At 43.1% G+C, this 26,407-nt stretch overlaps 4 protein-coding genes across 4 annotated transcripts; 2 read left to right on the plus strand and 2 right to left on the minus strand.

Annotated features, from left to right (window-relative positions):
* Positions 1-1,185: 1,185 nt before the first annotated feature.
* On the minus strand, positions 1,186-5,852 carry l3hypdh (trans-L-3-hydroxyproline dehydratase). The gene is made up of 6 exons (XM_083688372.1): positions 5,842-5,852; positions 4,492-4,972; positions 3,865-4,034; positions 3,198-3,320; positions 2,591-2,728; positions 1,186-1,885 (listed from the first exon to the last, which is right to left on the minus strand). The coding sequence occupies exons 2-6, from the start codon at positions 4,970-4,972 to the stop codon at positions 1,760-1,762; spliced, it is 1,038 nt and encodes a 345-aa protein (XP_083544498.1). The 5' UTR covers positions 5,842-5,852; the 3' UTR covers positions 1,186-1,759.
* Positions 5,853-7,505: 1,653 nt separating this feature from the next.
* LOC310818006 (hyaluronan-binding protein 2-like) lies at positions 7,506-13,300 on the plus strand (the record flags this gene model as incomplete). The annotated part of the gene is made up of 12 exons (XM_083688764.1): positions 7,506-7,569; positions 8,191-8,274; positions 8,416-8,526; positions 8,663-8,779; positions 8,929-9,039; positions 9,128-9,302; positions 9,490-9,587; positions 9,673-10,123; positions 10,769-10,911; positions 11,288-11,422; positions 11,949-12,094; positions 13,139-13,300. The coding sequence occupies 12 exons, from the start codon at positions 7,506-7,508 to the stop codon at positions 13,298-13,300; spliced, it is 1,797 nt and encodes a 598-aa protein (XP_083544890.1).
* Positions 13,301-15,551: 2,251 nt separating this feature from the next.
* LOC310817651 (uncharacterized protein) lies at positions 15,552-18,153 on the minus strand. The gene is made up of 2 exons (XM_083688301.1): positions 17,099-18,153; positions 15,552-16,924 (listed from the first exon to the last, which is right to left on the minus strand). Exons 1-2 carry the CDS (start codon positions 17,532-17,534, stop codon positions 15,978-15,980), a joined length of 1,383 nt encoding a protein of 460 aa, XP_083544427.1. The 5' UTR covers positions 17,535-18,153; the 3' UTR covers positions 15,552-15,977.
* A 1,554-nt stretch (positions 18,154-19,707) lies between these two features.
* serpina10a (serpin peptidase inhibitor, clade A (alpha-1 antiproteinase, antitrypsin), member 10a) lies at positions 19,708-26,094 on the plus strand. The gene is made up of 6 exons (XM_083689421.1): positions 19,708-19,782; positions 21,201-21,495; positions 22,591-22,881; positions 23,227-23,500; positions 23,835-23,982; positions 24,550-26,094. The coding sequence occupies exons 2-6, from the start codon at positions 21,219-21,221 to the stop codon at positions 24,733-24,735; spliced, it is 1,176 nt and encodes a 391-aa protein (XP_083545547.1). The 5' UTR covers positions 19,708-19,782; positions 21,201-21,218; the 3' UTR covers positions 24,736-26,094.
* The last annotated feature ends 313 nt before the right edge of the window (positions 26,095-26,407 follow it).

The raw sequence follows: 26,407 nt of genomic DNA on the forward strand, positions 1-26,407 counted from the left end.
TGTAGTATTCCACTAAAACTAAAATGCCTTACAAATCAGGGGAGGCTGGTGGAAGTAGAAAACTGTGGACGGCTTAATGTAATACATGGAATGGAATCAAACACACTGATACCGTTTCCTCACTCCATGCATTACAAATGAGCCCTCCTCCGATTTTTACCTCCACTGTTACAAATACACTTGAAAGGCCCTCCTTTATACAGTACCCCTAATAAAGAGGTGCAGTGTGATCTGCATGTTTAAGGTGGTGTTTTCCCGAATACGGCCAATATGACATACGTCACAAAAACCCAAATATGCAAGATATGGACCCAGGTATTGACCATTGACAGGTGGAGGTCAGTGTGAAAACAAATTCAAAAGTAAAAAGGGAACATCCTCCTTTAACCATGCCGACATGATGAAGAAGGTATCTGAAGGCCTGGTCTGCCACTGCTCAACACTGTAGATGCTGATGTTAGACTGTATGCATACGCAAATTAAGCCTGGTCTTCCACTACATAACATTTTCAATAAAAAAACAGCTCCATTGAAGAGGCATTTTAAGTCTAGGATTAGGTTTAATCTGAGTCTGGAAAACCAGCCCACAATGTGCGGTATTAGTCCAAAAGGCACACTGATGTTATGTTATATGTTATTATTATAAAAGATATTCAGTCGAAGCAACACTTAACTCTGCTCTTTCCCTCCTACACGAAGGTTTTCGTTGACAAAATAGTACTTTTACTATGTGAGTCTCCTTTAAAATGTGAGATACTTCCATTGGACTTTTATCATTTAAATATTGCCTTCCATTGTTATATGATCTGAAGCAAATAAATGGGAGAAAATGCAGGTTGTTGTGTTTTTGCTCTCAAACTTAAAATTGTGGGATGATGATTTGTGTTTGTCTAACTGGCAGAACAAACCGAACAGAGCACTGCAAATCATGTTGGCCGTTTGAGCCTTGGGACACACGAAGAAAAGGCTACTGTGGAAGTCAGAAATTACTTCATTCAGATTATATGTTCGGACATGAAAACGGTTACCTCCAAAAGGCACTTGAATTTGCGATCATAAACAGTTGTTGTGGAATGTTTGTTCAGAATGTTGAGCATGAAAACGTAGTCAATGACTACTAGGCACTGTCATGGCATCTGAGACCCCGCCTCCTTTAGATATGACAATGCAGACATGCTTACTCAATTGGTTAGAACAGAACACTTTATTCACCCAATTATCTTCTTAAAACCTCTTATGTTTGGTTTGACTTTTCTGTCATCTAGCAGGAAATGTTTGGTATATAGCACCCTCTTGAGTACAATATCCGCTACTACCCATGAAAATCGGATTTAAGTTTCAAGTGAGAAGTGAATTTCAATTCAGTCATTTCAGGAAGTAAATTGAAATCAGTGTATCTATTACATAACAATAACAACTCTGCTAGTATAGACCATGCAAGATGTATCAACATATTCCCAATGCTGCTCTGCAAAATCTTGTGCTTGAAAGTACTCTCTTAATGCCAAAATGTGAATTCCATTTTGTCTTAATGATCAGGGGTATCGCCATCTATAAGGGTGCGTCAGACCTGGGTTGAAATAGTATTTGAAATAATACCGAGCTGTGCCTGAATTTGAATTTGCCTAATCACACCCATCTGGCAGGATTCACTCCAGGTAGGCTCAACCAAACGTTCAAAGTATTTGAAATGTTTTTCCACCCAGGTCTGCACTGCATACAGAAGCTACTATACTACCACTGCATACAGAAGCTACTCCTATTTCAGGAGGAACCCATGCGTCAGTTTATCGTCACTTTCCTGCACAAAGCTGGCCACCCCAGAGTAGTGCGCTCGGCCAGCCACCTCCACCACCACACCCTTGAAGTCTCCACATGTGGTTTCCTGGGGAAAATTGAGAGAAGTTCCTATGAAATGTAACAATATTTTATCAATAGATTAAAATAAATAGTCACTTTTTTGATTACTCTTTTGGTGCCAGTCCCATGCTGTCAAAATATCAGTAAAAAAGAACTTTGATACCAATACAAATATTTGTTAACATAATCTTCACGTTTTCACAGAAATTACAAAACCAAAACCACATATTTGCAATATAAACTTCACACTAAACTCTACATGCAAGCACAACTTGCATATGAGATTGTTTAGATGTCTCATTTACAAAACATGCTATCCATTTCAAGATGATGTAGATGAACACACTGATCTGACAAAAGAAAAATCACATCATTTGTGCAGTCATAAGAGAGCTGTCAATGTCTAGCATTGATTCTAGGCTTTGCATTTGCCTTTGGGGTCTGCTATGGGTGTCTGTTAACATGAGGACCAAAGAGACATCAATGAAAGTCAAGGAAGCCATTATGAAGCTGAAATATCAGATACATAACCAAAACCTTAGACTTACCAAAATCAACAGTTTGTAACATCATTAAAAAAGAAAGAAAGAAAGCACTGGTGTGCTCAGCTCAGCTTCACTGCAAGGTGCAAACCACTAGCTATTTTCAAAAAGGGGGGTCCAATACTTATGGAGGGCACTGTATGTGCCAAATCACTACAATGATACAGAAGACATTCCTGGTACTTTACCTGAACAGCTTTGCCTGTGAACAGGGATTCTGTGGCTCCGCTCTGGAAGATCCTAGTCTGGTTGAGGAGAATCAAACCTTTATGGTACTGGAGAGCCACACGGGCGGTCACCCCCGAACCGGTGGGGCTTCTGTCCACCTAAACCATGATGCCGAGAGAAAGCTAATGAGACACAACACACAGGCAGCCCAAGGAAGCCAGCGAGGTTGTAAGTACTTCGGTAGGCCACGTTGTTGCAAAAGGTCATGCTAAAATACCCGAATGGACGGGGAAATCATTCCTCGCGACTAGCAACCAATGTCTCACTCATCCTGAAAGTTGCCAAATTCCAGTTCTTCAATCCATGCTCATATTGGAAGGGAGAATTATTATAATTTCTGACTATTTTCTTTTTTTTTGGTATTTATTTGTTTGTTTCTTATTGTTCTAAAATATTCTCCCCCCCCCCCCACCTTTACTGCATACCTGCACAATGTGTCTGGCTGTTGTTAGCATACATGACTGTATTGTCAGTTTCAAATCCCTTTAGCTAGAATGTTTATGTTATCTAGCTTGTTAATGCCGATACCCCTGGTTTCATGGGGCTCCATCCGACTTGTGTAACTACCTGGGCATCTGCAAACACACATATATTAGCAGTGGGCTCTGTGGAATATGTGTCTTTTCCGTCGGTGAGGATGGTGCCATAGAGGAAGGCTAGGTCCTCACTGGTGGGGTGGTGCAGTGTTACCTAAGAGGTAACCACACAAGATAAAACATTAGAAACTCCCCAGAAGGGATTAGATTAGATTAGATTAGATTCAACTTTATTGTCATTGTGCAGAGTACAAGTACAGAGACAACGAAATGCAGTTAGCATCTAACCAGAAGTGCAAAAAAGCAGAAAAGTGCAGTGTGAACAGTATATACAGGTAGTGCAGTATATGCGCAGTATAGTAGTGCAGTATAGTATAAGTAGTGCAGTGTAAGCAGAAACATCTTAATTTGTTTCCTTCTGTTTTTAACCTCACCCTGGCTGTGGTCGACAACCCAACCCAAGACAGTTCTTATTACATTTCGTAGGACATTAGAACTATAAGGCATCATACATCCTATAATGAGTTAAAAAAAACGCCCCAACTGGTGCAATAGCAGAAAAGGGACAAAATGTGATGCTATAGGTAGGTTGAGTTCAAAAAGTGGATTATCTAACCAGCATAAAGCACAACCATTATCTTTGCATTTAGTAAAAAAATAAAATAAAATAAAAAAACAGTAAATGATTAAATACTTACTTGGGATTTGACAGCGTTTGTCACTGCAGTAGCTGCATCCACCAGATCCCTGGTCCTGGACTTATTAACATCCAGGTTAAATCTCTGGGCATTTACAAACGCGTAAAATGCTCCTCCATAGCTTATGTCCACAGCTACTTCCCCATACCCTGGCACTGCAACAATTATATCTGACGAAAAGAGATTTACTGTATGTTAAGGTACTGTAGGGTTGGAGATGTAGGGAGATGTAGGGTTGGAGATGCAGGGTTGGAGATATAGGGAGATGTAGGGTTGGAGGTATAGGGAGATGCAGGGTTGGAGGTATAGGGAGATGTAGGGTTGGAGGTGTAGGGTTGGAGGTGTAGGGAGATATAGGGTTGGAGGTGTAGGGTTGGAGGTGTAGGGAGATGTAGGGTTGGGAACCCTGTCATTGTTATGCATCGAAGGGCTGTGGAATTTTGCTTTCATTTCTGACTTAAGAGATATTTTTCCCACCAAAGTTGTGTCCCAGAATGTGTTAATCTTTGTCTGGGAAAGCGTCCCCAAATTATACAAATCAGTGTACACACCCTTAAAAATAAAAATGACGGTCTCAGTTACACTTCATTCATTTCATATAACTTTTGTAAAATATGCAAAATGTACCTGTAGCAAATGCAAATGCTGGAACACTATGGAACCTCACACCTCCGGTTTTACCATCCGAATATTCAACAAATGCCTTAACCAGGCCGCACGGACAGTGGATGTTCACTTCCGTCTCTGGCGACTGCGGCTCTTTGACGAGTTTGTAGTCAACAGCGAACCGTCCAAGTGCAATGACGGCGTGGCCACACATGGTACTGTAGCCTTCATTGTGCATGAAGAGAACCCCCAGGTCGGCCTCGGGCATCTCGCTCTCCACAATCAGGGCGCCGTACATGTCATAATGACCCCGCGGTTCCAGCATCAACGTCCTCCTCAGATGGTCCAGGTGTTCCTTCACATAGCGCCGTTTGGAGAGCACACTGTCGCCCTGCACCTCCGGGTACCCTTTGAGGATAATGCGCAAAGGCTCTCCACCCGTGTGCATATCAACCACAGACAACACAGGACCTTCGTGGGGTGGAAGCAGCGGCGACTCCATCTCAAAAGAAGAAAAGAGAAAAAAAACATTTAAAAAGGTACATTTCACCCATTTTAACATACACATGAATTATCTCCAGCACCATACCAGTGTCTACATGTGTGAAAACAACAGCAATTGTCTATGTCATGTAGTCAAAAAGACAAGAGAAAAGGTCCTAAGGAAATTACCCCCTATAATGTCATTGGGTGTCAATTACTACGGAGCAATATGTGGAGTAGCTACACTCTCGGGGTGAGACAGTATCGCAGACTACAATGTATCTCCCCCCCCCCCCCCCCCCCCCCACAATTGGGTCAAATTGCGTTATGGGTTGAACAAACTATTCATCATCTCCCCTAAACGCAAGTCCTCTTTCACCCAAGAACTTGATCACTGCTACAACTCTTTTCAAAATGTCCCTCCAGTATTTACGCTCCCCATCAAGTTGCTGCATGAGATCTGCATCTATAACACTGCCCTTCGTCCGCTGGTGCAAGGCAAGCATGCATGATCTGTGTTCTGCACTCTTTTCGTGTTCCCCTATTCTTTCAGAGTGCTTCCAGTCACTAAATCCCTGACTAAAGCCGAAATGTTTTAGTCCGACAGACGTTATCACCATCGTGCAACAGGTATAAAAAGGCATTGATTAAAATGTATCTTCTCAAAGAAAGACTCATAGTGTCATCGGTATCGTAGCTGGGTCTTCTGTCTAGCAAAGTAAAACAGTGCTATCACAGACACAACGTGGAAAGTTTTCCATTTTCTAGCCGTTGTTTCCCTTTTGCACAAGCCTACTATTATTTCAAAGTTGAAATTTGACACAAATGTTCTCACATTTCGTGGAGGCTGCATTAAGAACATTACGTGTGATTTGGAGTTCTCCTTACCTTCCAGAAGAGTGACTTTACACAGGTGTGAAACAACTTGACTTCCAGGTCACGGGTTTCGAGCGTCCTTCAAAATAAGAGCGCGGAACTGTACATTAATTATGAAGGACAAAAATATGGGAAATAATATAATGGATAAGTATAATAGTCATGTTTTACTCGTAAAACAGCTTCCTCCGCTCTAAGTCCAACAGCGCCTCCTGAACGTGACAGGCTACAATTCACTATAAAAGTACCAAAAAACAAACAAATGAAGATGGTTGCAGTACAGGCCTGGCAGAGCATCACCAGAGAAGATACCCAGTGGCTGATGGGGTCAATGGGTCGTAGACTTCAGGCAGTTAAACATGAGCTAAATTTGAATAATAATTAAATAATTTGACAATATGAATCTGTCCCAATACTTTTGGTACCATGAAATAAAGGGACCATGTATAACAAATCTTGTAATTTCTAAATGGTGAAACCAGTATAAAAGTTTATAGTAAAGCCTCTTTTGAGCCAAAAGAAAAAATGCTTCACTGTCCCAATAATTATAGAGGGCACTGTAAATAATCATTGGGTGAACCAGCAGTTGCTAGGTGAAGGTCAGGTGAACATTGCACCTTGAGCTCTGGGGGGAATGTGAGGAGAACGAACAGCAGTAACAGTAGCGAGAGCAACACAGCGAGCTAACGGTTCTTTGAACTGTTTGTGCATGGTCGATATAAACAGACATAACTATTGTAGTGTCATTTATTGAATAGAAAGCATGAAATGAAATGACCTCTCTGAATGTCTTTATTTTTGTTATAGTATACTGTACCATGGCGAATGGTACACTATATGAATGGCAGGACTAATCAGTCTTTTATAGTTTTAAACACATTTAAACACATTTGGAAGATGTTTGTAAAAGACTCAAATTACAGCAAAAACATAAACAACGGAGTTATCAACCGTAGCTGTTGATTTGAAGGGAGGACTTTATCACAAATTAAATCCGTTATTATTTGGAGTAGAAGATCAAGTCAATTTCTGAGAACACAATTAAATGCTTTAAATGGAAATTCTCCTTTTATATGATGAACCAGATATTACAATTAAATGTTAAAGCTGCTAATAGAATGGTTATTATAAATGTTTTTACGTAAGCTGCATACTCCAGTATACATGATCGGTGTGTTTATAGAGAGCTGCATAGGGTGTTTGTCCTGGAATGCTTTATATGCACCAAGGTAGGAGTAAACTAGATTGTCAATCCAAAGTCTGCATTTAAATACTCTTTGCACAGTAAATATGGTCTCTGAGCCCAAAGCAAATACGCAGTGGGCCGAGTTGAAAAGATGATAATTCTCTCTGAATTAACACGTCTCTCAAGCAATCTAGTGCAGCCACTTCTGCACTGTCAATCAGGAATTCTCAAAGATCTCTGATCAAAGGTTGCATGAACTTTGGCGGTATATGCCTTTTATAATTTACTGTACATAATATCGTATACTCTTTAACATAGTACTGTCTCTCTTCAATACACTAACAAAATCGATACCACGAAGGAGTGGGATGGTTGGACGCCAAAACACCCTGTCTATTCAAAGGTTAGTCTGCCCACAAGGCCTTTGGAGAAGTATCTGAGTGAGCAGCCACGGCCATTGTCATTCTCTCTGCTGCCTACTGACTCCATCATGAACTCCAAGCTTCTGTGCTTCTTCTTTTTCCTAGTGATTCTTATCCTCCCTGTTGAAGTATGTATTTATTCTATTGTTATTCTAATGTCTTTTTGTTGGTGCCTTAGGCTGACCTTTCAAAGGGAGAATAACGTTATATAGTGATTGCAGAAGAAAGGCCTGTCAATTTACAACATGTCTCAAATTGTTTGATGATATATTTTGCTGTGTTGCATAAAATTATAGAATTTATTGTCAATATCTTTCCTGGACAAAATGATTGTTCACGTAATCTATCAAGTTTGTGAATGTTGTGTACTTGTATCAGTGTCTATGGATTGCCAACTTTATATTGGCAAAACATTATTGTAGTATGTAATACTATGTAATATTTGTGTTGCTATTAATAAATAATGTTTTATTTGTTTAGTTAAAAAAACATGACAAAGAACATGACAAAAAACATGACAAAAAACATGGAAAAAAGCATAGACACGAGGACATAATTGACGGTAAGCATGTATTAGACTCCTTTTTTTTATTTATTTTTTTATATGTTTACCGTCTTTAACAAACCCATGCAATACATGGGAGAGACTCATTAGAGAGTGAGAGATTGAATAGTAGGGTGGGACCTAGACAATAACAGGATTGTCCAGGGCATGGCAATGTTTAGGCAATTAACACTGGACCTGTGCCCTAGACCCTTATTTTGACATCATGGAGGCCCCAAATGACGATGATGATGATGACACAGACTGGTTATCCGAACTTCAAGAACCAGATGGTAAGACAAGACTAACTGATTAAATGCTACTTACATCTCAAGGGGATCAGGGAGTGATGGGAGTTTACAGCAATTGTTTAATGCTGTAACATTCTTGTAAGCCTGCATACGTTTGCTCTTCCCACTATGTTCATAATCTAGGCCAATGTAACCCAAACCCCTGCCTCAACAACGGTGTGTGTGAGGAGAAGAGCAAGAGAAGGTTCAAATGTGACTGCCCCAGGCCATTTAAGGGCAAGAAGTGTAACAAAGGTTTGAAGCTCCCCTCCTTATTGTATTGAACAAGCCTTTTGCTTTAATGTCTTCATTTTTGTCGTTCTACTCCTCCATGTAAATGCAACATAGAGAAAATAGCAGACATACAAACTGAGGTAACTTGTCCTTGCAGGTCCCAAAGTTTGCAGGAGGGGCACCTGTGGGCGTGGCGAGTGTGTGTTGACCTCTGCTGCCCCTTTCTACGAGTGCAAGTGCAAGGCGCCCTTCCAGCCCCCCAGCTGTACAACGAGTAAGAACCCTTCCGCTCACATTTGAAGTGGATAATGAGAGGAACTGAGAGTCCTCTCACGCGTCAATTACAACGCACACAATCTTTCTATTTCCTTTCCTTAACTGCATGTCTGTGTCTGTACCTGAAAGCATGTCTCTCTCTCACAGTTGAAGTGTGTCAGCCCAATCCATGTCTGAATGGGGGCACGTGCGTCCGTGATGGCAATGACTTCGACTGCACCTGCCTCGAAGGCTTTAGCGGACGTTTCTGCCATGTTGGTAAGCACACTCCAGAAGCTCTCCAGACAGACTATGTGACTGTGCTATCTTCAGCTCAGGTACCAACTGAATGGGATGTCTCCACCAGGCCCAGATGACTGCTATGAGGACGACGGGGAGTCTTACCGCGGCCAGGTGAGTGAGACGGACGACGGGGACGAGTGTCTTTACTGGAACTCCCATTTCCTCCTGGAGAGCAGCGCTAACCCCTTCAGCAACGCCAAAATGGACAGTAGTGGACTGGGTCCTCACAACTTCTGCAGGTCAGGTTTAAGGGTTGACTTTGAATACTGACGTGAATGCGTTAAACACATCATCATTACACACGTACACGCACACGCACACACACAGACACACACACACACACACACACAACATCTGATAACTTTCACTTAAAAACATTGCTGTACTGTACTGGTATTTGACAGTTGCATGTTGGTTATGATTCAGAAATCCAGATGGTTCCTCCATGCCATGGTGCTTCATAAGAAGAAGACATAGGCTGAAATGGGATTATTGTGACGTGAGGATGTGTCCTGAGCCCACAGGTTAGTCACAGACGTCTGTGGCAACTGACTGAATGGACAGCCCAGTGAGCAACGGTTAGAATATAAATGTCATTTCTCCTTTCAGCAGTGGTTCCCACAGATGCTGTCCCCACCACAGACACTGTACCCCCCACAGACACTGTAACCCCCACAGATGTGGTCCCCACAAAGGCTGTCCCCACAAAGCCTGTCCCCACAGACGCTGTCCCCACAGACGCTAAGCCCACCTCTCCAAAACCCACGTCAACAGAGCCTAAACCCTCAGAGGCTCCAGAGTCATCAGAACCACCGCCCAGCGTGGTCCCAGAACAAACCACGGCCAGCCCCGCCTCGAGCGAGCAGTTCGCCACCTGTGGGAAGCCCGTGATCAAGAAGACTATCACCCGTATCTGGGGGGGTCTGAAGGCACTTCCTGGGGCCCAGCCGTGGCAAGTGTCCCTGCAGGTCCGCTCCAAGGGCTCCAGCCAGGCCTACAGACACATCTGTGGAGGAGTCCTCATCAAAGGCTGCTGGGTTCTGACTGCTGCCCACTGCATGTGAGCATAGTGATAGTGTGTATATACTCTAAGCCTAACCCATATAGTGTGTATTGTAACACATTACTTTTCCCAGGGAATAATAAGTAAAGTAACTTGTTATTAGATAGATAGATAGATAGATAGTTAGATACATAGATACATAGATAGATAGATAGATAGATAGATAGATAGATAGATAGATAGATAGGTACTTTATTGATCCCCGGGGGGAAATTACAATGTTGCAGCCACCAGTGACACATAATCGCAACACAAAGGACAAGTGCAAAAACGTAACAAAGTACAAGAACACAAAGTATACAAGGCAGTGGATGAATAACTAATCCACATATATACAGTGTTAAAAACATTGGCATATTGAATGGTTGATATTTACAGGGTTTAACTTAAACTGTAATCACCATAATAACAGCAGTTGTATAGAACATAGACTGTGCTGGATACATAAGTCTTTGTTGAAAGTAGTAACAAGGTAATAGGTAATATATTACTTTTTTTGAGTAAAGACTGCAACACTGCCAATGTACGACCAAAGCATAATAATCAAAAACGTTATTGACACTATGTACAATCACTGCATGCATCATCGCAGATTATTACAAGGGAGTGGGATGCAATCCTGTTGTGTTTGTATTTGAATAGTGACAAGAAGCATGCGATGCAGGTGGTTGTGGGCGGACAGACTCTGAACACAGACGAACCCTCAGAGCAGACGATCGAGGTGGAGGAGGCCATAGTGCATGAAAACTACAAGGAGACACAATCAGCAGTTTACAACGACATAGGTGACATGCACTTGCTTTACGACGTTGGGCGATATCCATATATAGCTCGCCATACATGAGAAATATCGTCCGTCAAATGTAACCCAAAATTGATCCAAAACGTTTTTTATTCTATTACTTGGCAGCAACTTTAGTGCCTGCCCTAGAAGCTTGTATATCGAGCAGCACATGTTTTATTCCTCAACTTGAACAACTACAATTCAACTCAGAAGAAGCGTGTTGGAAGTAGCCTACCCGCTGTACTACGAGAGGAGCACCCAGTCAAAGGGCTCCATTTAAAACAGTTGCCAATATACGACTTGCCCCAAAGTTCCCTTTACTGTAGTTTTGCAAGTGTAAATAACATGATGTGTAATATTTCCTTTCTGACTCAAAGCGTTGCTGAAGCTGAAAGCCACGGATGGGCTTTGTGCCAATGAGAGCGATCTTGTGAAGGCAGCCTGTTTACCTGATGGCCCACTCCCTGACGGGACCGAGTGCACCATCTCTGGGTGGGGCAGCACTGAGGAATGTAAGTTGTTTATGTTCTGTTTATGTTCATATACAATAAGGGCTCCAATTTGCATATGCAAAACGGTGCCTAAAAGTGAGCAAAGTAATACAACCATACTATATCTACAGTAATAGACACAACGAGACATGATCCAGTTGGAGTTTTGAGTACTGCAACTAGTGCTTGCATGATATGCAATGCATTTTCAGACTGTGTACTAAAACACTGGTTAAATAATTACAGTTTTTCACAAGTTACAGTAAATAAATCATGCTGCAGAGTAGTTAGGTATGTTTTTCTCTGCTCAGCACTATTTGAACAAGCAGATTGGGGCCCTAAGTGTGTTCTCATGGAAACAGCATTTGACGGCCTACATTACCTGTGCAGGACAGTGTGTATGTAGTCCTGGTAAGTGGTTGTACACCCATTTTGTAATTTATAGTTGTGCTGTATCTCTATCTACTTCCTATGAGTGAATTATTATTGTATCTGTATTATATTATTGTATCTGCTCACTTGTATTGTCCCCGACCTCTGGATGAAGCGGACTTTGGCTCCAACCACCTGCTGGATGCCAAGGTGCTTCTGATCAGCCAGGAGCGTTGCTCTGACAGCAAGGTCTATGGGAAAGTCCTGGATGACACCATGTTCTGTGCCGGCTATCTGAAGGGTGGAGTGGACTCCTGTCAGGTCAGCACAGGGGATACTTAAGTGTATTGAACATACATTAATGGAGTAATCAATATGCTTAAGATATATTCATGTTTTTCTATAACTTACTTAAAGTACACTAAAGTTGTACTGACTTTGTACTTCTGTGTACTTAATCAAAGTATACTTTAATTTCATGCCCTTAAATGTGTGCTTTAGTATACTTGTAAAAAGGAGGCTAGAGTTGAATGTACTTTAATTGATACTACTAGTATATTTACTTTATTGTCATGTCCTTAAATGTGTACTTTGGTATACATATAAAAAGTATATTTTCTTGTCATGTGTACTTATACATGTATAATGTATACTTACACAAACCAATGAAAATAGTGCACTTGTATTTAAAAGATTTGTAATTCCATACTTGGCGCTTCAACTTCAATGCAGTTGCACCTCTAATGGAATCAATTAGAAACTCTGTTTTAAGTAAATATCTTGGTTGTCTGGGTCATGAGCAAACCGTCTCAGCAACAGCTTTTGTAGAATATCTTGAAAATATCCCTAGAAAGAAATATGACATGAAGTTTGTTTAGAATATAATGTTAATACAACTTAAATCCAATTTAAGCTGGGTTATTTTAGTTTCCTTTAATATAGGATTCTTTAATATCCTTTAATAGTACTTAAGTATATTTAAACTCAAGTATACTGGAAATATAATACTTAAAAGTATTTTTTTTCTTCCACTTGGGGTGGATAGGGAGGCTGCTGTTTGGTAGATGGTTCTCTGAGACTACATCTGAATACACTGATATTATCAATGTACAGTACATGAGGTATCTAGATAGATCAGCCACGGTATCTAGATAGATCAGCCACGGTATCTAGATAGATCAGCCACGGTATCTAGATAGATCAGCCACCGTATCTAGATAGATCAGCCACGGTATCTAGATAGATCAGCCACCGTATCTAGAGAGATCAGCCACGGTATCTAGATAGATCAGCCACTGTAAAGGACAAAATACACTCCTATTGCGTCCATTATATGGTTGATTCTTACTACATGCTTTGTGACAGGGTGACTCTGGGGGACCACTGACGTGTGACACGGAGGGCAAACATGTCATCTACGGCCTGGTGAGCTGGGGAGACAGCTGTGGGAGGAAGAACAAGCCCGGGGTCTACACCCGGGTCACGCACTTCTTAGACTGGATCAAGTCAAAGACAGAATCAGCATAGCTCCTCCACTGAAAGCGTTATGATTCATGTTGCCGTTGATCTGTATGTTCGTGTCAACAGTAAAATTAAACAAAACAATTAAACGTTAAATGCACTTTCCTGCATAGACTGTGTTTGTGTTGTCTGTGTCTGTGATTTTGGTCATGGTGAAAGTTGAAGGGGGTGAGGCACACTTTAGAGGGGAGGATACAGAAACAGTCCTGGGAGCCAGACAGGCCAAATACTGTCAGTTTCCATGGTAACGCTCTAGGATCCCTTATGCTTGGGGTAGGTAAAGAGACACTTCAGCAGTTTTTAATATAAGTTTTAAAAAGCACATACACGGTCCTGATTCAAGGCTACACTAAACACATTATAATAAATTTACCTCAATATGTTGACTTCATGTCTTTCGACTAAAGTGACGTATTCCTTATTTGGACTTGGCTTATGATGCAGATCCACGTTGTATTGTCCGGTTGTTAACTTTCATTAAGATCTTTCTCTCATCTGTGTTCTGTGAATGACAATAGTGTAACTCCGCCCACTTCTTCTTTGAAATCCATGTTAAACTTTTTTAAACATTTAGAAATACTAAATATGGATAAAGGAACCACAAATTATATGTAACTATACCTGTACATAAAAATGTAACCCTCTGAATGTATTATTTGTGTTTTTACGGTTTTGTAATTCTTCTAATATCCTAATTACCCTGATGAAAGACTGCTGTACTGCATATGTGACACAAATACACTTCCAAGGCTAAACATGATTTTTTACTCCCACTCCACTTAGCAAACTTATACATATCAAGTGAGTTTCAACCATGAGGGGCGTCATACAGAGTGTTCTTGGCCCTTTACTGTGGCCCAACAGTTCACAGTGCCACCTCTAAACTGCATTGGGAACACATAACGGGCTGTGTACAAAACATTTTCCAAGACTAAACATGTTTTTTTACTATCACGTCATTCAGCAGCACTTCTAGTATACATATCAAGTGAGTGTCATACAGAGTGCTGTTGTCTGCTCGAGTACATAAACGCATAATTGCATGGCGCTTCATCATACAGTAAGACAACGGCCCCAAACACACTGCATAGCAACTGGGACGTTTTTCAGGGCCAAAAGCGGAAAAACTGCAGATTTCAATCCAATTGAACATGCATTTCATTTCCTGATGACAGGATTTTAGGCAAAAAGACCTCAAAACAAACAACAACTGAAGATGGGTATATTACAGGGACATCAGAGAAGATACCCGGCGTCTGGTGGGGGCAATAGGTCTGGTGGGGGCAATAGGTCTGGTGGGGGCAATAGGTCTGGTGGGGTCAATAGGTCTGGTGGGGTCAATAGGTCTGGTGGGGGCAATAGGTCTGGTGGGGGCAATAGGTCTGGTGGGGTCAATAGGTCTGGTGGGGTCAATAGGTCTGGTGGGGGCAATAGGTCTGGTGGGGGCAATAGGTCTGGTGGGGGCAATAGGTCTGGTGGGGGCAATAGGTCTGGTGGGGGCAATAGGTCTGGTGGGGGCGATAGGTCTGGTGGGGGCGATAGGTCTGGTGGGGGCGATAGGTCTGGTGGGGGCGATAGGTCTGGTGGGGGCGATAGGTCTGGTGGGGGCGATAGGTCTGGTGGGGGCGATAGGTCTGGTGGGGGCGATAGGTCTGGTGGGGGCAATAGGTCTGGTGGGGGCAATAGGTCTGGTGGGGGCGATAGGTCTGGTGGGGGCGATAGGTCTGGTGGGGTCAATAGGTCTGGTGGGGGCGATAGGTCTGGTGGGGGCAATAGGTCTGGTGGGGTCAATAGGTCTGGTGGGGTCAATAGGTCTGGTGGGGTCAATAGGTCTGGTGGGGGCAATAGGTCTGGTGGGGTCAATAGGTCTGGTGGGGGCAATGGGTCTGGTGGGGTCAATAGGTCTGGTGGGGGCAATAGGTCTGGTGGGGGCAATAGGTCTGGTGGGGGCAATAGGTCTGGTGGGGTCAATAGGTCTGGTGGGGGCAATAGGTCTGGTGGGGTCAATAGGTCTGGTGGGGGCAATAGGTCTGGTGGGGTCAATAGGTCTGGTGGGGGCAATAGGTCTGGTGGGGTCAATAGGTCTGGTGGGGGCAATAGGTCTGGTGGGGGCGATAGGTCTGGTGGGGTCAATAGGTCTGGTGGGGGCAATAGGTCTGGTGGGGTCAATAGGTCTGGTGGGGGCAATAGGTCTGGTGGGGTCAATAGGTCTGGTGGGGGCAATAGGTCTGGTGGGGTCAATAGGTCTGGTGGGGGCAATAGGTCTGGTGGGGGCGATAGGTCTGGTGGGGTCAATAGGTCTGGTGGGGGCAATAGGTCTGGTGGGGGCAATAGGTCTGGTGGGGGCAATAGGTCTGGTGGGGGCAATAGGTCTGGTGGGGGCAATAGGTCTGGTGGGGGCAATAGGTCACAGACTTCGCGTTCAGTTATTGCATGGGATTGTCAACCAAATACTAAACATGAGTACTTTATTTGGACATTATATGATTTATACCACTGAATTAAAGCTGAGAATCTCTACTTTGACCCCATAGTAATTATTTGATTTCAAATACAAACTGTTGCGACGTCAGAGTAAGCGGCAATAACGGGACACATATCTCTCTTTCTTGAAAATAATGAATAATCTCAATAAAAGTACATGTGCACATGTGTACAAGTGCAGATAGGGCAATCTGTGTTTCTATGGGGTATTGACTGGCATCGGTGACGGCATGTGAGAGTCTACAGGCTTGCATTGAATTGGGGGGTAAGAGTGAGTTTTCTTATGAGTTTTTAAAGAGGCGGCTGAAAAATAACTCTTCCCACACCCTGAGCAAGGGTAAGGCTTCTCCGCTGAATGTGTGCCCTGATGCTGTGTTAAATGTCCCTTTTGAGTGAATCTCTTCCCACACTGAGAGCACTTGAAAGGCTTCTCTCCGGTGTGTGTGAGCTTGTGTCTCTTCAGCGTCACAGAGTGGGCAAAGCTCTTCTCACACAGCAGGCACTGATGTGGCTTCTCTCCCGTGTGGATGATCTGGTGTCTCTTCAGAGTCAACGGGTGGGAAAAACACCTCCCGCAGTCAGAGCAGCTGTAAGGCTTCTCCCCTGTGTGCACGCGCTGATGTCGTATCATGTGTTCAATTTGAGTGAAACTCTTGTCACAGTCAGGGCACTGGAACGGTTTCTCACCAGTATGTGTGCTTTGGTGCCTTTTCAAATTGGTTGCCTGAGCAAAACTCTTCCCACATTCCGAGCACTGGAAAAGTTTCTCTCCGGTATGTGTGAGTCTGTGTTTCTTTAAATTGGTCGGCTGACCGAAGCTTTTCCCACAGTCGACACATTTGTACGGTTTTTCCTGTGTGTGAGTGCGTTTGTGGCTGTCTAAGTGTCCTGACTGGATAAAGCTTTTCCCGCACAGAGAGCAGTGGTACGGCCTCTCTCCGCTGTGCGTTCGCATGTGTTGCTTCAGGTTTCCTGTCTCAGCAAATGTTTTCCCACACTGAGGACAGGAGTGACGTTTCTGTCTCTGGCGTTGGGTGTGTTCCTCCACAGGTGCCATCCAGTCAAGCTCCTTCATCATCAGGTGCTGCTGAGGACTCCGTGATGCTGAAAAGCTCCTCCCACTCTCAGAGCTGGGGTTGGGGCTCTCTACAGTGAGGGATGAGAAGGATTACAAAGAAACAGATCAAAAGCTAGCATGCAGGTAGCAACACATAAAATGACCATATATTCACTGAAGGGAGTTACTGTGGTAGCTTTGAACTGTCACCATCCCCTACAATTTCATGCTCAATTCGTACCCATTTTCAAGCTTGTACTTACTTGTGCAAATGATTCCTCCAGCCTCCTCCTCTGTCCCCACCTTATTTTCCCGAGTGAAAACCTCAGTCTCGTCCTCCTTTTTCACAGTGAAAACCTGCACCTCCTCCTCAGACCCTTGAACTGTGACATCTTCCCCATCCTCCTCCATTTTCACAGCGAACGCCTCCCCCTCCTCATTTGGCTCCTTAACTGTGAACTCCCCCTCATCCTCCACTTCGTCTTTCACTGCAGTGTCCACCTCGACATCCTCCACTTCTTCTTTCACGACAGTGTCCACCTCGACATCCTCCACTTCATCTTTCACTACAGTGTCCACCTCGACATCCTCCATTTCTGCTTTCACTACAGTGTCCACCTCGACATCCTCCTCTTCATCCTTCACGCAAACATTCAGCTCCAGTGCCTGACTGGAGGCGTCCCACTCCTCTGAGGTCATACTAAACCCGGAAGGGAGCACTAGTTTGTGCCAGCTACAGCTGCAGTCAGTGTCAATATCAATGTACGGAGAACTGAAGTGTCTACCAGTTTCCCTTCTTTCCTTTGAATCTGTGTGTAAAGTAGACTACATAGCCTAACCCAATCAGTCATTGGTAAGGGAGAAACAATCGAAAGCCCTCATACACTGAAGTTCTGGATTTGACAGTCAACAGTCTCCGCGCTGCTAAAAGTTCTCTCCGCATTCAACAGACCATTACGGCCACCTAGATAGATTGCCTATTGATGATTCCAATCCAGTAAGTTAATGTTAGCAAAGAAATTACATTTAAATATGGACTACATGGAAGGAATAAGACACGGATTCACCAATACGCTTTACAATCAATACGCTTTAAGACGTTCCATGTTAGTATAACAATAGTCCTATAAACCAAAACCTTAATGATTCCTAAAACGTTTGTCTACTCACGATTTCCTAAAATGTTCCTATGTATCAATCAGACTCTGCAATATCAGCGTGCTGTGTGGTACCGAAAGCAATCTATTTGGTTTGTGTGGCAAATAAAGAATCTTGAATTTTAAGAAGCTACTTTTTTTGTTGATAACTGGTCGCACCCGTCCACTAATTTCGACGTCACGCAAGCCGCGAAAAAAGACCCACCACGTCGCCATCTGCTGGTCAAAAGGTCTCTTCTTCCACTGTCGCCTGAGCTCATTGCGCTGTTTAGAGACGAGAATATCATTGTTGAGGTTTGATGCGCCTTCTGTGCTTCCTGAACTCTGAACGATAATAAGCAACAAGCTCCGACAATAACACTTCCGTTGTCGTTTTTGCGACTTCAAAATAATAGCGCGAGGTTAGATTTTTCATGAAATAAGGACATTATTATGTGACAGAAACCTACAAGAAGCCTACAATACAAAAAAACCTAATTTGCATAATTATAATGTACATATTTGTGCTCATAATTCTGATTATTGCGCAATATCAAAACCCGGAAATGACAAGATGAGCAGAGCATCTGAGCACCCCGAACGCTACCCGAGCCATCTGTGCCCCCCGAGTCGGATATATCCCGACACGAACCAGGCATATTATAGCTCTACTTCCAGCGGACAAAAACACATTTCATCCTGAAAAAGTTGTTCATACTCGTTTAATTGTATTTTCATTTGATACGGTTATACAAAATGCATACAAAAGCAACATGAACAACTATTGTTATTTCGTTTTGGGGGTAAAAATTACACTCTTTTATTTTCTTTATATATATATTATATATATTTTATTTCTGTAGTGCCTCTCACAAACCCAAACTTTGCCTCTCAAACGTGCATATGCATGGTCAGCGTCATTCTCACATCAACATCAAGTTTGCGTGAAGCTAGTAAGAGTGACCTACACCTGCCCAGTTGCAGTGCTGAAGTAACCCTACAAAGGGTCTCAGTAAGGACTCTAAACTTCTCTGGGCTCAACCAGACATTTTAGCAACTGTTCCATTTTAGGAACAACTTTCACCAAAGAGCTAATTTCAACTATCCTAATTACAAATGAGGTTGAAATGTCAACTGAATAGTGTTTCTCCACTGTGGGAGCAAAGAGATCGGATTAATCACTTGAGGTTGAGGTCACCCAGTTTGTCGGTGGAGTCCTCTCCTGTCTGGGGGAATCTACAGGAGTGCGCTGTCAATGTGATGTTCACCGCACAAGACAAGTGGTTGTCAAGGATCATCCCAAGATTCCTGGCTGTCTGAGAGGAGGTCACAGTGGAGTTCTTGACTGTGATGGAGAAGTCTTGGAGAGGGAAGCAATGGTAGGAGAAACCATGTGAGGAAATTACAGAACCAAGAGATTTGGTATAAAGGGAGAACAGCCCTAGGATGGAGCAGCGACCATCTCCACGTCACCTGGTAAGAGCGATCGGCACCTCTCATGATATATCTCCAAATATTATATGGTGATGATTGATATATATATTTGTTAAGATAATTAGCATATTCTTTGAGGTTCCTTGATCCCTATTTACCATGTTTAAATGCTAAATAAAGTTGAACTTGAGCGCTTTTATTTTGAAGAAATCTTTTACAGACATTTACATTGACCGGAATTACGTGGGCGGAGTTCCACCATTGTAGCTCAGAGAACACAGATGTAAACACGCCATCCGTTATTCTGGGTACAACGAGAAGCTGTCAGCCAGTGTTGTAATACATGCAACGTTAAAGTGATCATCGCTTGCACTGAAGTAAGTATTTCATTGAGGTCAAGTTATATTATGTGAGCTGTTTGTTCTAGCTTAACCGGCGAATATATGGTGACGCCTGTGATGGCTTTGCAACACTAGCCTACGCAATTCGATATTGAAATAACAACGGCATCACCATCCTTATAAATTGCGCACTCGATCAGATGTCTGACAAAAACATGTACGTGCTCATCCCTGTCTTTACAGCTAGCCTATACTGTATGTTTACCTGATTACGGAACCTAATTCGGTCTTGAAAGATTGCACAATATACAGCTGATTCTGATAATATTATGCCACTCCCTTCTCCAAGGCATTGGCTATGACCATCAATGGCATAACCATTTGAAATTGATAAGGGGTAGGTAGGAATTGCATGATTTTTTTATTTTATTTTTCAATATAGGCAACAAGGCTATCTTTGATTGCGCACGTTGGATCGCTCTATCAAAGGCGATCTCAGGTCCAATTCGTTTGTTCAGCAACTCCATGCTAGGGAAAAGGGAAGCTAAACAGGGGAGACAGAATATAATGTTACATCCTCCTCCTCCTCCTCCTCCTCCTCCTCCTCCCTATCCAATGGTTTACCTCCTGACCTGTTTGGTGAGAAGCATCTTTCCTCTCAGTCGCTTTAGATACATAGGGATATTCTACATCTACTTGTTATTATTCCGTCCAGCAATGATACGAACTTCGAAAGTCACTTCGAAAGTCAGAACTCCAAATACACTATACCACCAGGTCCCATGGTGGCTTACTCAAGAAATGTCAAATGAAAGGGCAATTCCTCTGGGGTTGTCCCCTGCAGTCCGAGTTAGAGTATCTGCAGTACGCAATGATTATTAATGTCTTCTGGGGTGTTCCCAGTGTACTCCCACCACAACTAGGGCCTACAGGGTTTCTCATCAGTCAATAGATAAAACCAAAAGTACACGTGCACTTTGTCTCTGCTAACAGTGTGACGTAATCTGCCCTGCAGAGTGCTCCTTCTGTCCCCATCACGTGAGAATTACAAGGCAGAAAACAGCAAGTCATGCTTTTGCCATTTGTCTCTACATGCCATGTGTCTCTGATATATTCTGCTTATGCTTACAGTATGTATCTGTGCCTGGGTTAGATGAGGGGTAGAAATGAAAATAGGGCAGTGTCCACTACACTTTCATCTGCAAGGGGCAATCTGACATTCAAGCAACAGCAAAGCGGTCTCCCCGCCACATGTTTTGTTAAACATCTGAAGGATTCATAGACAAAGCTATGGATGCAAGGACTGACCATCCATGAAAATTATAGTTTTAACCATGTTTTGAAGCTTTATACTATAAAGTTTATAGGGTTTGTTTACACATGTTGTTTACAAACAATGGAGTAAAACAAGCTCATATAGTTCTGATAGTTCAAAAAGTCTCTTTTTTTTCCAGAGAAAAGGACGTGGAACCATGACATATTGGGTTCTCCCCCTCCTGGTGGGCACCATGCTCGTGGCCATGCCCCTGGCGGAGCAGGATCCCATCCGTGACCTCAGTATGAGGAATGCCGACTTTGCTGCCCGGCTGTACCGTGCCGTCGCCAGCACCACTGATGACAACGTCCTGTTGTCCCCATACACCATGTCTCTGAGCCTGGCTGCTCTGATGACCGGCGCCAACGGAACCACGCGGGACGGGCTCCTCCAGGGCCTGGGGTTGCAATCTCTGGACCACCTGCAAATTCCAGGTAGTGAGCCCAGACTAGAGGTTAGAGAGGCGGGCCTATAACAGAAGGGTCATCGACTAACTGGAGGGTTACTGAAATCAGAATTCCAAACGCTTAGGCCGAAGGACTTGAAGTGATCAGTAATGAAGGATCAGACGGTGGATCTTCAGAGTACAAGATTTTGTTTTTATTGACAAGAAAGGCGTAAAAGCAGCAGACAAGACAGGTGCCTGGTAGAAAGTTATGGACCAGCCAATTCTCCTGTGCATTCTGGTTTTAATATATGCCATTTATATATGCCATTTAGCTGACGCTTTTATCCAAAGCGACTTACATTGCAGTGAGTGCATACATTTCAGTATATATGGTCCCAGCAGGAATCGAACCCACAATCTAAGCGTTGTTAGCGCCATGCTCTACCAACTGAGCCACAGTTTTAGCGTTGCACTGGTTGGTCTTTTCTTATGGGAGGAATCAAAATCAGCCTATCATATTAGAACACTGTAAAAGGGTTTGGGTTTCAAATCAACAGTGTGCTGTTTACATCAATTTCTTGCAGGGTATGAAGTTACGTGCAGATGTGAGACATTTACCAAATAATGAGCTACTTCTTCTCCCCGTTTTATCTTCCTTCACGACCTACAAACTCTCCGGGTCCCAGGAGATAACATGAGGGAGTAAAACTCTTCTCTAATTCATGGTGGACACCTGCATATGACTTCACACTCACAGACAAAGAGGCTGAGTTCTGTAATCAAATGTTAACTACATAGTTGAAGCAAAATATGTAAAACAGAGCAATAGCATTTAAATACACCAAAGTTAGAATCACCCTAAGCCCTGCTTCTATATTCTAGGCCTTTATTTACTTCCAATGGTTGCGGAGGCACCAAACTCTTATGTTGACCTATGGCCACTTGTCCCTGACCCTTCATGGTATCCAAATCTATTGCTGCCCTTGAGCAGGTGTTTAACCTCAAAATAGTGGTGGGTGGATGTGAGTGTCTATCACTGTCTTTTGTCTTAATTGTTGTCCCTCTTGTTTGTGTCGCATTATCACAAAAAAAAACACATTTCCATTTCAACAATAGATGACCCATTTCTATTTTATCCTAGAGCTCTTTCAGACTCTCCGAAATAGCGTCACCCAGACCGGGGAGTTCCGCCTGAACCAGGCTATTGGCATCCTCCCCGGGCAGAGTTTCAGCGTAGCCTCGGACTACAGAACGGTGGTCCAGACCAAGTACGGTGGACTCGTTCAAAGCCTAGACTACGGCAACGCACAGGCCTCCAAGGACACCATAAACGAGTTTGCCGAAAGAGAGACGGGGGAACAGGTGAAAGATGTAGTCAGCACCGTCGACCCCCAAACCCAGATGATGCTCATCGCTGCAGCCTTCTTTCAAGGTGAGGAGGTTGTTGGCTCATTGGACAGTTTGTAAGCAGTTTATAGGGCAATATGGGGATCTCCTGTAGAGTTCAACCAAAGAGAGTGTTTAGTAAAGCAGACCTGAGAGGTCCAGGAACTGCTTTACTAATAGAAATCACTACCCAATATCTGAGCTCATGCGCAGAATGACGTGGGGGTGTCAAGTTTCAGAGTGGCGGGAAACTGCATGTGTGCAGTACAGCAAATTTACAGCAATATGATATTTTGTCCATATTGAGCAGCTTTAGCATTACTGTATAAAACATTGATGACATCCTTACTTCTAAACGGCTTGGCTTCTAAACCCACTCCCACTCCACCAGGTCAGTTTGCCCTCCCCTTCAACGCCACCTTCACCCAAGACGAGCGCTTCTACGTGTCTAAGTACCAAATCGTCCAGGTCCCCATGATGTTCAGCTCCAACAAGTACTACCTGGCCTACGACCGCTCGCTCAAGCTGGGTGTACTGAAGCTGGCAATGACAGGAGGCGTGGCCATGCTGGTCCTGCTGCCGGACGAAGGCGTGGACATCACCTCTGTAGACGAGGAGATCACTGCTGAACGCTTCCAAGGCTGGCTCAAGCAACTCAAGAGGACGTAGGTGGCACCATGATAATGGATGGACTTTTTAATGAAAGTAACGCTTTTAACTGGGTTGCAAAGTGTGTGTGGGTCACTCCCACTAGCACATCCACTACCAATGTCCCAACCCTGTAATATACCAGACCATTGGTTTATGTATTGTGCTTGATTGAGCTTTCCTGGAACAATGGAACCAATAAGTTGCAAAAAAAGTGCAAACCCCCGCCCATAGGCTCTCCAGGAAGGCTCAAGCAAACACACAAAATACTTAAGTACAGTGCCCTGAAAAAATGCTTCACTGTCCCATTACTTACGCAGGGCACTGTATGTCTCCTCCTATCCTCTACAGGAATCTGGAGGTGCAGCTGCCCAGATTTATGCTGGAGCAGTCCTACACCCTTCAGAAGCTCCTCCCAGGCCTTGGTATTCGTGAGGTTTTCCAGGACGTTGCTGACTTGTCTGCTATTGGTGGAGAAAAGGGCCCTCGGCTTTCTGAGGTCAGTTTGTGTGTGTGTGTGTGTGTGTGTGTGTGTGTCTGTCTGTATGTTTGTGTATGTCTTTCAGTGTGTGTGTGCGTTTCCATCAGGGTGTCCTTGGATGTCTGTTACTGTGTATGCGTACGAGAGAGGGAGAGGTGCCCCTGGAGGTTGAGTTGAAATGTATTCTGTGTCTGTGTTGTCAGGCTTCTTTCGCATGCCGTATAGTATGTACATCTGTGGTTACATCCCACTGTTTGGGGTAATTGGTGCAGTGAAAGGGAAGACAGAGGGATAGGCCTTTTGCGAAAGACGGCCTTGGGTTTCTTGGTTTCGGCCACACCACCAAAAATATCCCTTTATAAAAGCGACATAACATTTAAAGCAATTTAGTATAATTAGAGGGCTAATGGATACAATTTACATATTATTATATTATTTTAAATATTATTTTTACATTATAAAAACATTATACCGAAGTTAAGAGGTTTACTAAAAAATAACTGTATTATATTTCTCATCAGTCTGCCGTAAGTACAGTCCCAAAATATCATGCTTTTAGTCTAACTAACCGCTCCCTGGTTTCAGGTTCGGCACAAGGTGGCCGTCACTGTGGACGAGACGAGCAAGGCAGCAGCCACCGGGACTGTAAACGTCTTTGCCAGCCTTCCTCCTCGGCTCACCATCAACCGACCCTTCCTGTTCCTGATCTACCACGAGCCAACCAGCAGCATCCTGTTCATGGGGAGGGTGAACGACCCAACCAAGAAGTGACCGCAACGTTGACCGCAATGATATATATATATATATATTGTTTCTTTTTTTGGCTCTACAGTCCAAATGTTTGGATTTGAAATCAAACAATTAAAGTAGAAATGATTAGCTTGTATTCAAGGGTATTTATGTGAGCATTCTTTGGTCATCCACTGTAGGAGTCTCCCTTGGTTTACCTGGATGTTTGCGTTGTCTGAGCTCACCAGTGCTTTCTTTCCTTTTAATGATGTTCCACACTGTTGATTTTGGTTTTTGTTTCTGATTAGTTTTTTCTGATATTTCATGCCTCATAATGGTTTCCTTGACTTTCATTGACATCTCTTTGGTCCTCATGTTGACTGACACCAATAGCAGACTCCAAAGGCAAACGAAAGTCTAGAATTAATACTAGACATTGAGAGCTCTTATGCCTGCACAAATGATGTGACGGAACCAGAAACACCTGTCAAGCCAACTGTTTGTTTGCACTTTTGGGTGTCCTGAAATAGGGGGACTATGCATGGAAAGTGTTGTCATTTCTGAATGGTGAAACCAATATGTACACAAATACCATCATGCAAGATCTGAGAATCTGTACTTTAACCTAATTTCAAATCCGAATGTAGAGCCAAAAGAAGAGAAAATGCTTCACTGTCCCATTACTTAGAAGGGGCACTGTCGTTGTTTATGGTTGAGTAATAACACACTTGTGTATAACTGTCTTGTGTATTTTGTCCTTTCAATTTCACTAACATTGTTGGACACGGAAGAGCAGCACTGTGTCGATTTTAGTGGACCGTAAGTATCTGCATTAAATGATCAGCATTTCTGAAAACCGGCTAAAGGTCAGGTATAAAATGACACAAATGTATGAGCTGTTTTTTGATTGCTTTTTAAGCCTAATGTGTTTTTTTGTGCAGTGCCGCCTCCCTTCCTTCTGTAGCGACCTCTTTTTAGAGCCTGTACGATGTTGTTTTAAAAGAAACTGAAAACATGTTTTACTTTTACCTGCTGTACAAATACTAAATGCTTTTGATAATAATTGTTTCCTAGGATCCAATGTCAAACAATTGTGCTAATTGTGTTTATGCTCATTAAAACACAACATATATACAACACAGGTTTATTGATTGGGTAGTGAGGGTTGGCTTGGGCGGGTCACTCAGGTGCTTAGCAACACCAGGCACAATCTCATTGGTGGGATGGAGAATTTCCTAAACCAATCACAGGTGTTGGAGAGGTGGCGGATCATATAATCATAAAAATACATAGTGCTTCTTCTTTTTAGCCTGTCTGGAAAATATAAAACATGAAGAGGAGAGACTTTGCAAAGCATGCTATAATACAGGAAATAAAATTTGCCCAATAAATAAAATACAAATAAAATACATACTGTTACATATCTTTTTGGAATTACTCTCTTCTTTTTGACAAATGGTACTGGTAGTATTCGTGGAATAAGGCAGAGATGGATTGATGTCTGTTGTTTCCATTTGCGCAACAAGAATCCTGAAGTCTTCCCCCGCAAGCCAATGGTAAGCATTTATTATGTTTAGTCTTTTTTTTGTGAAGCGCGGGGGGGGGGGGCGCACGATTTTGACAATTTGAGATAGATGGAGGACCCTCACGGTGGGGGTGTCACCGGGTCCTTCCCAAAGCCATTTCCTCTGAGGGGGCGCCGTCAAGGGGGTTT

The sequence above is a fragment of the Argentina silus genome (assembly GCF_951799395.1).
Source record: "Argentina silus genome assembly, chromosome: 17".
NCBI classification, from domain to species: Eukaryota; Metazoa; Chordata; class Actinopteri; order Argentiniformes; family Argentinidae; genus Argentina; species Argentina silus.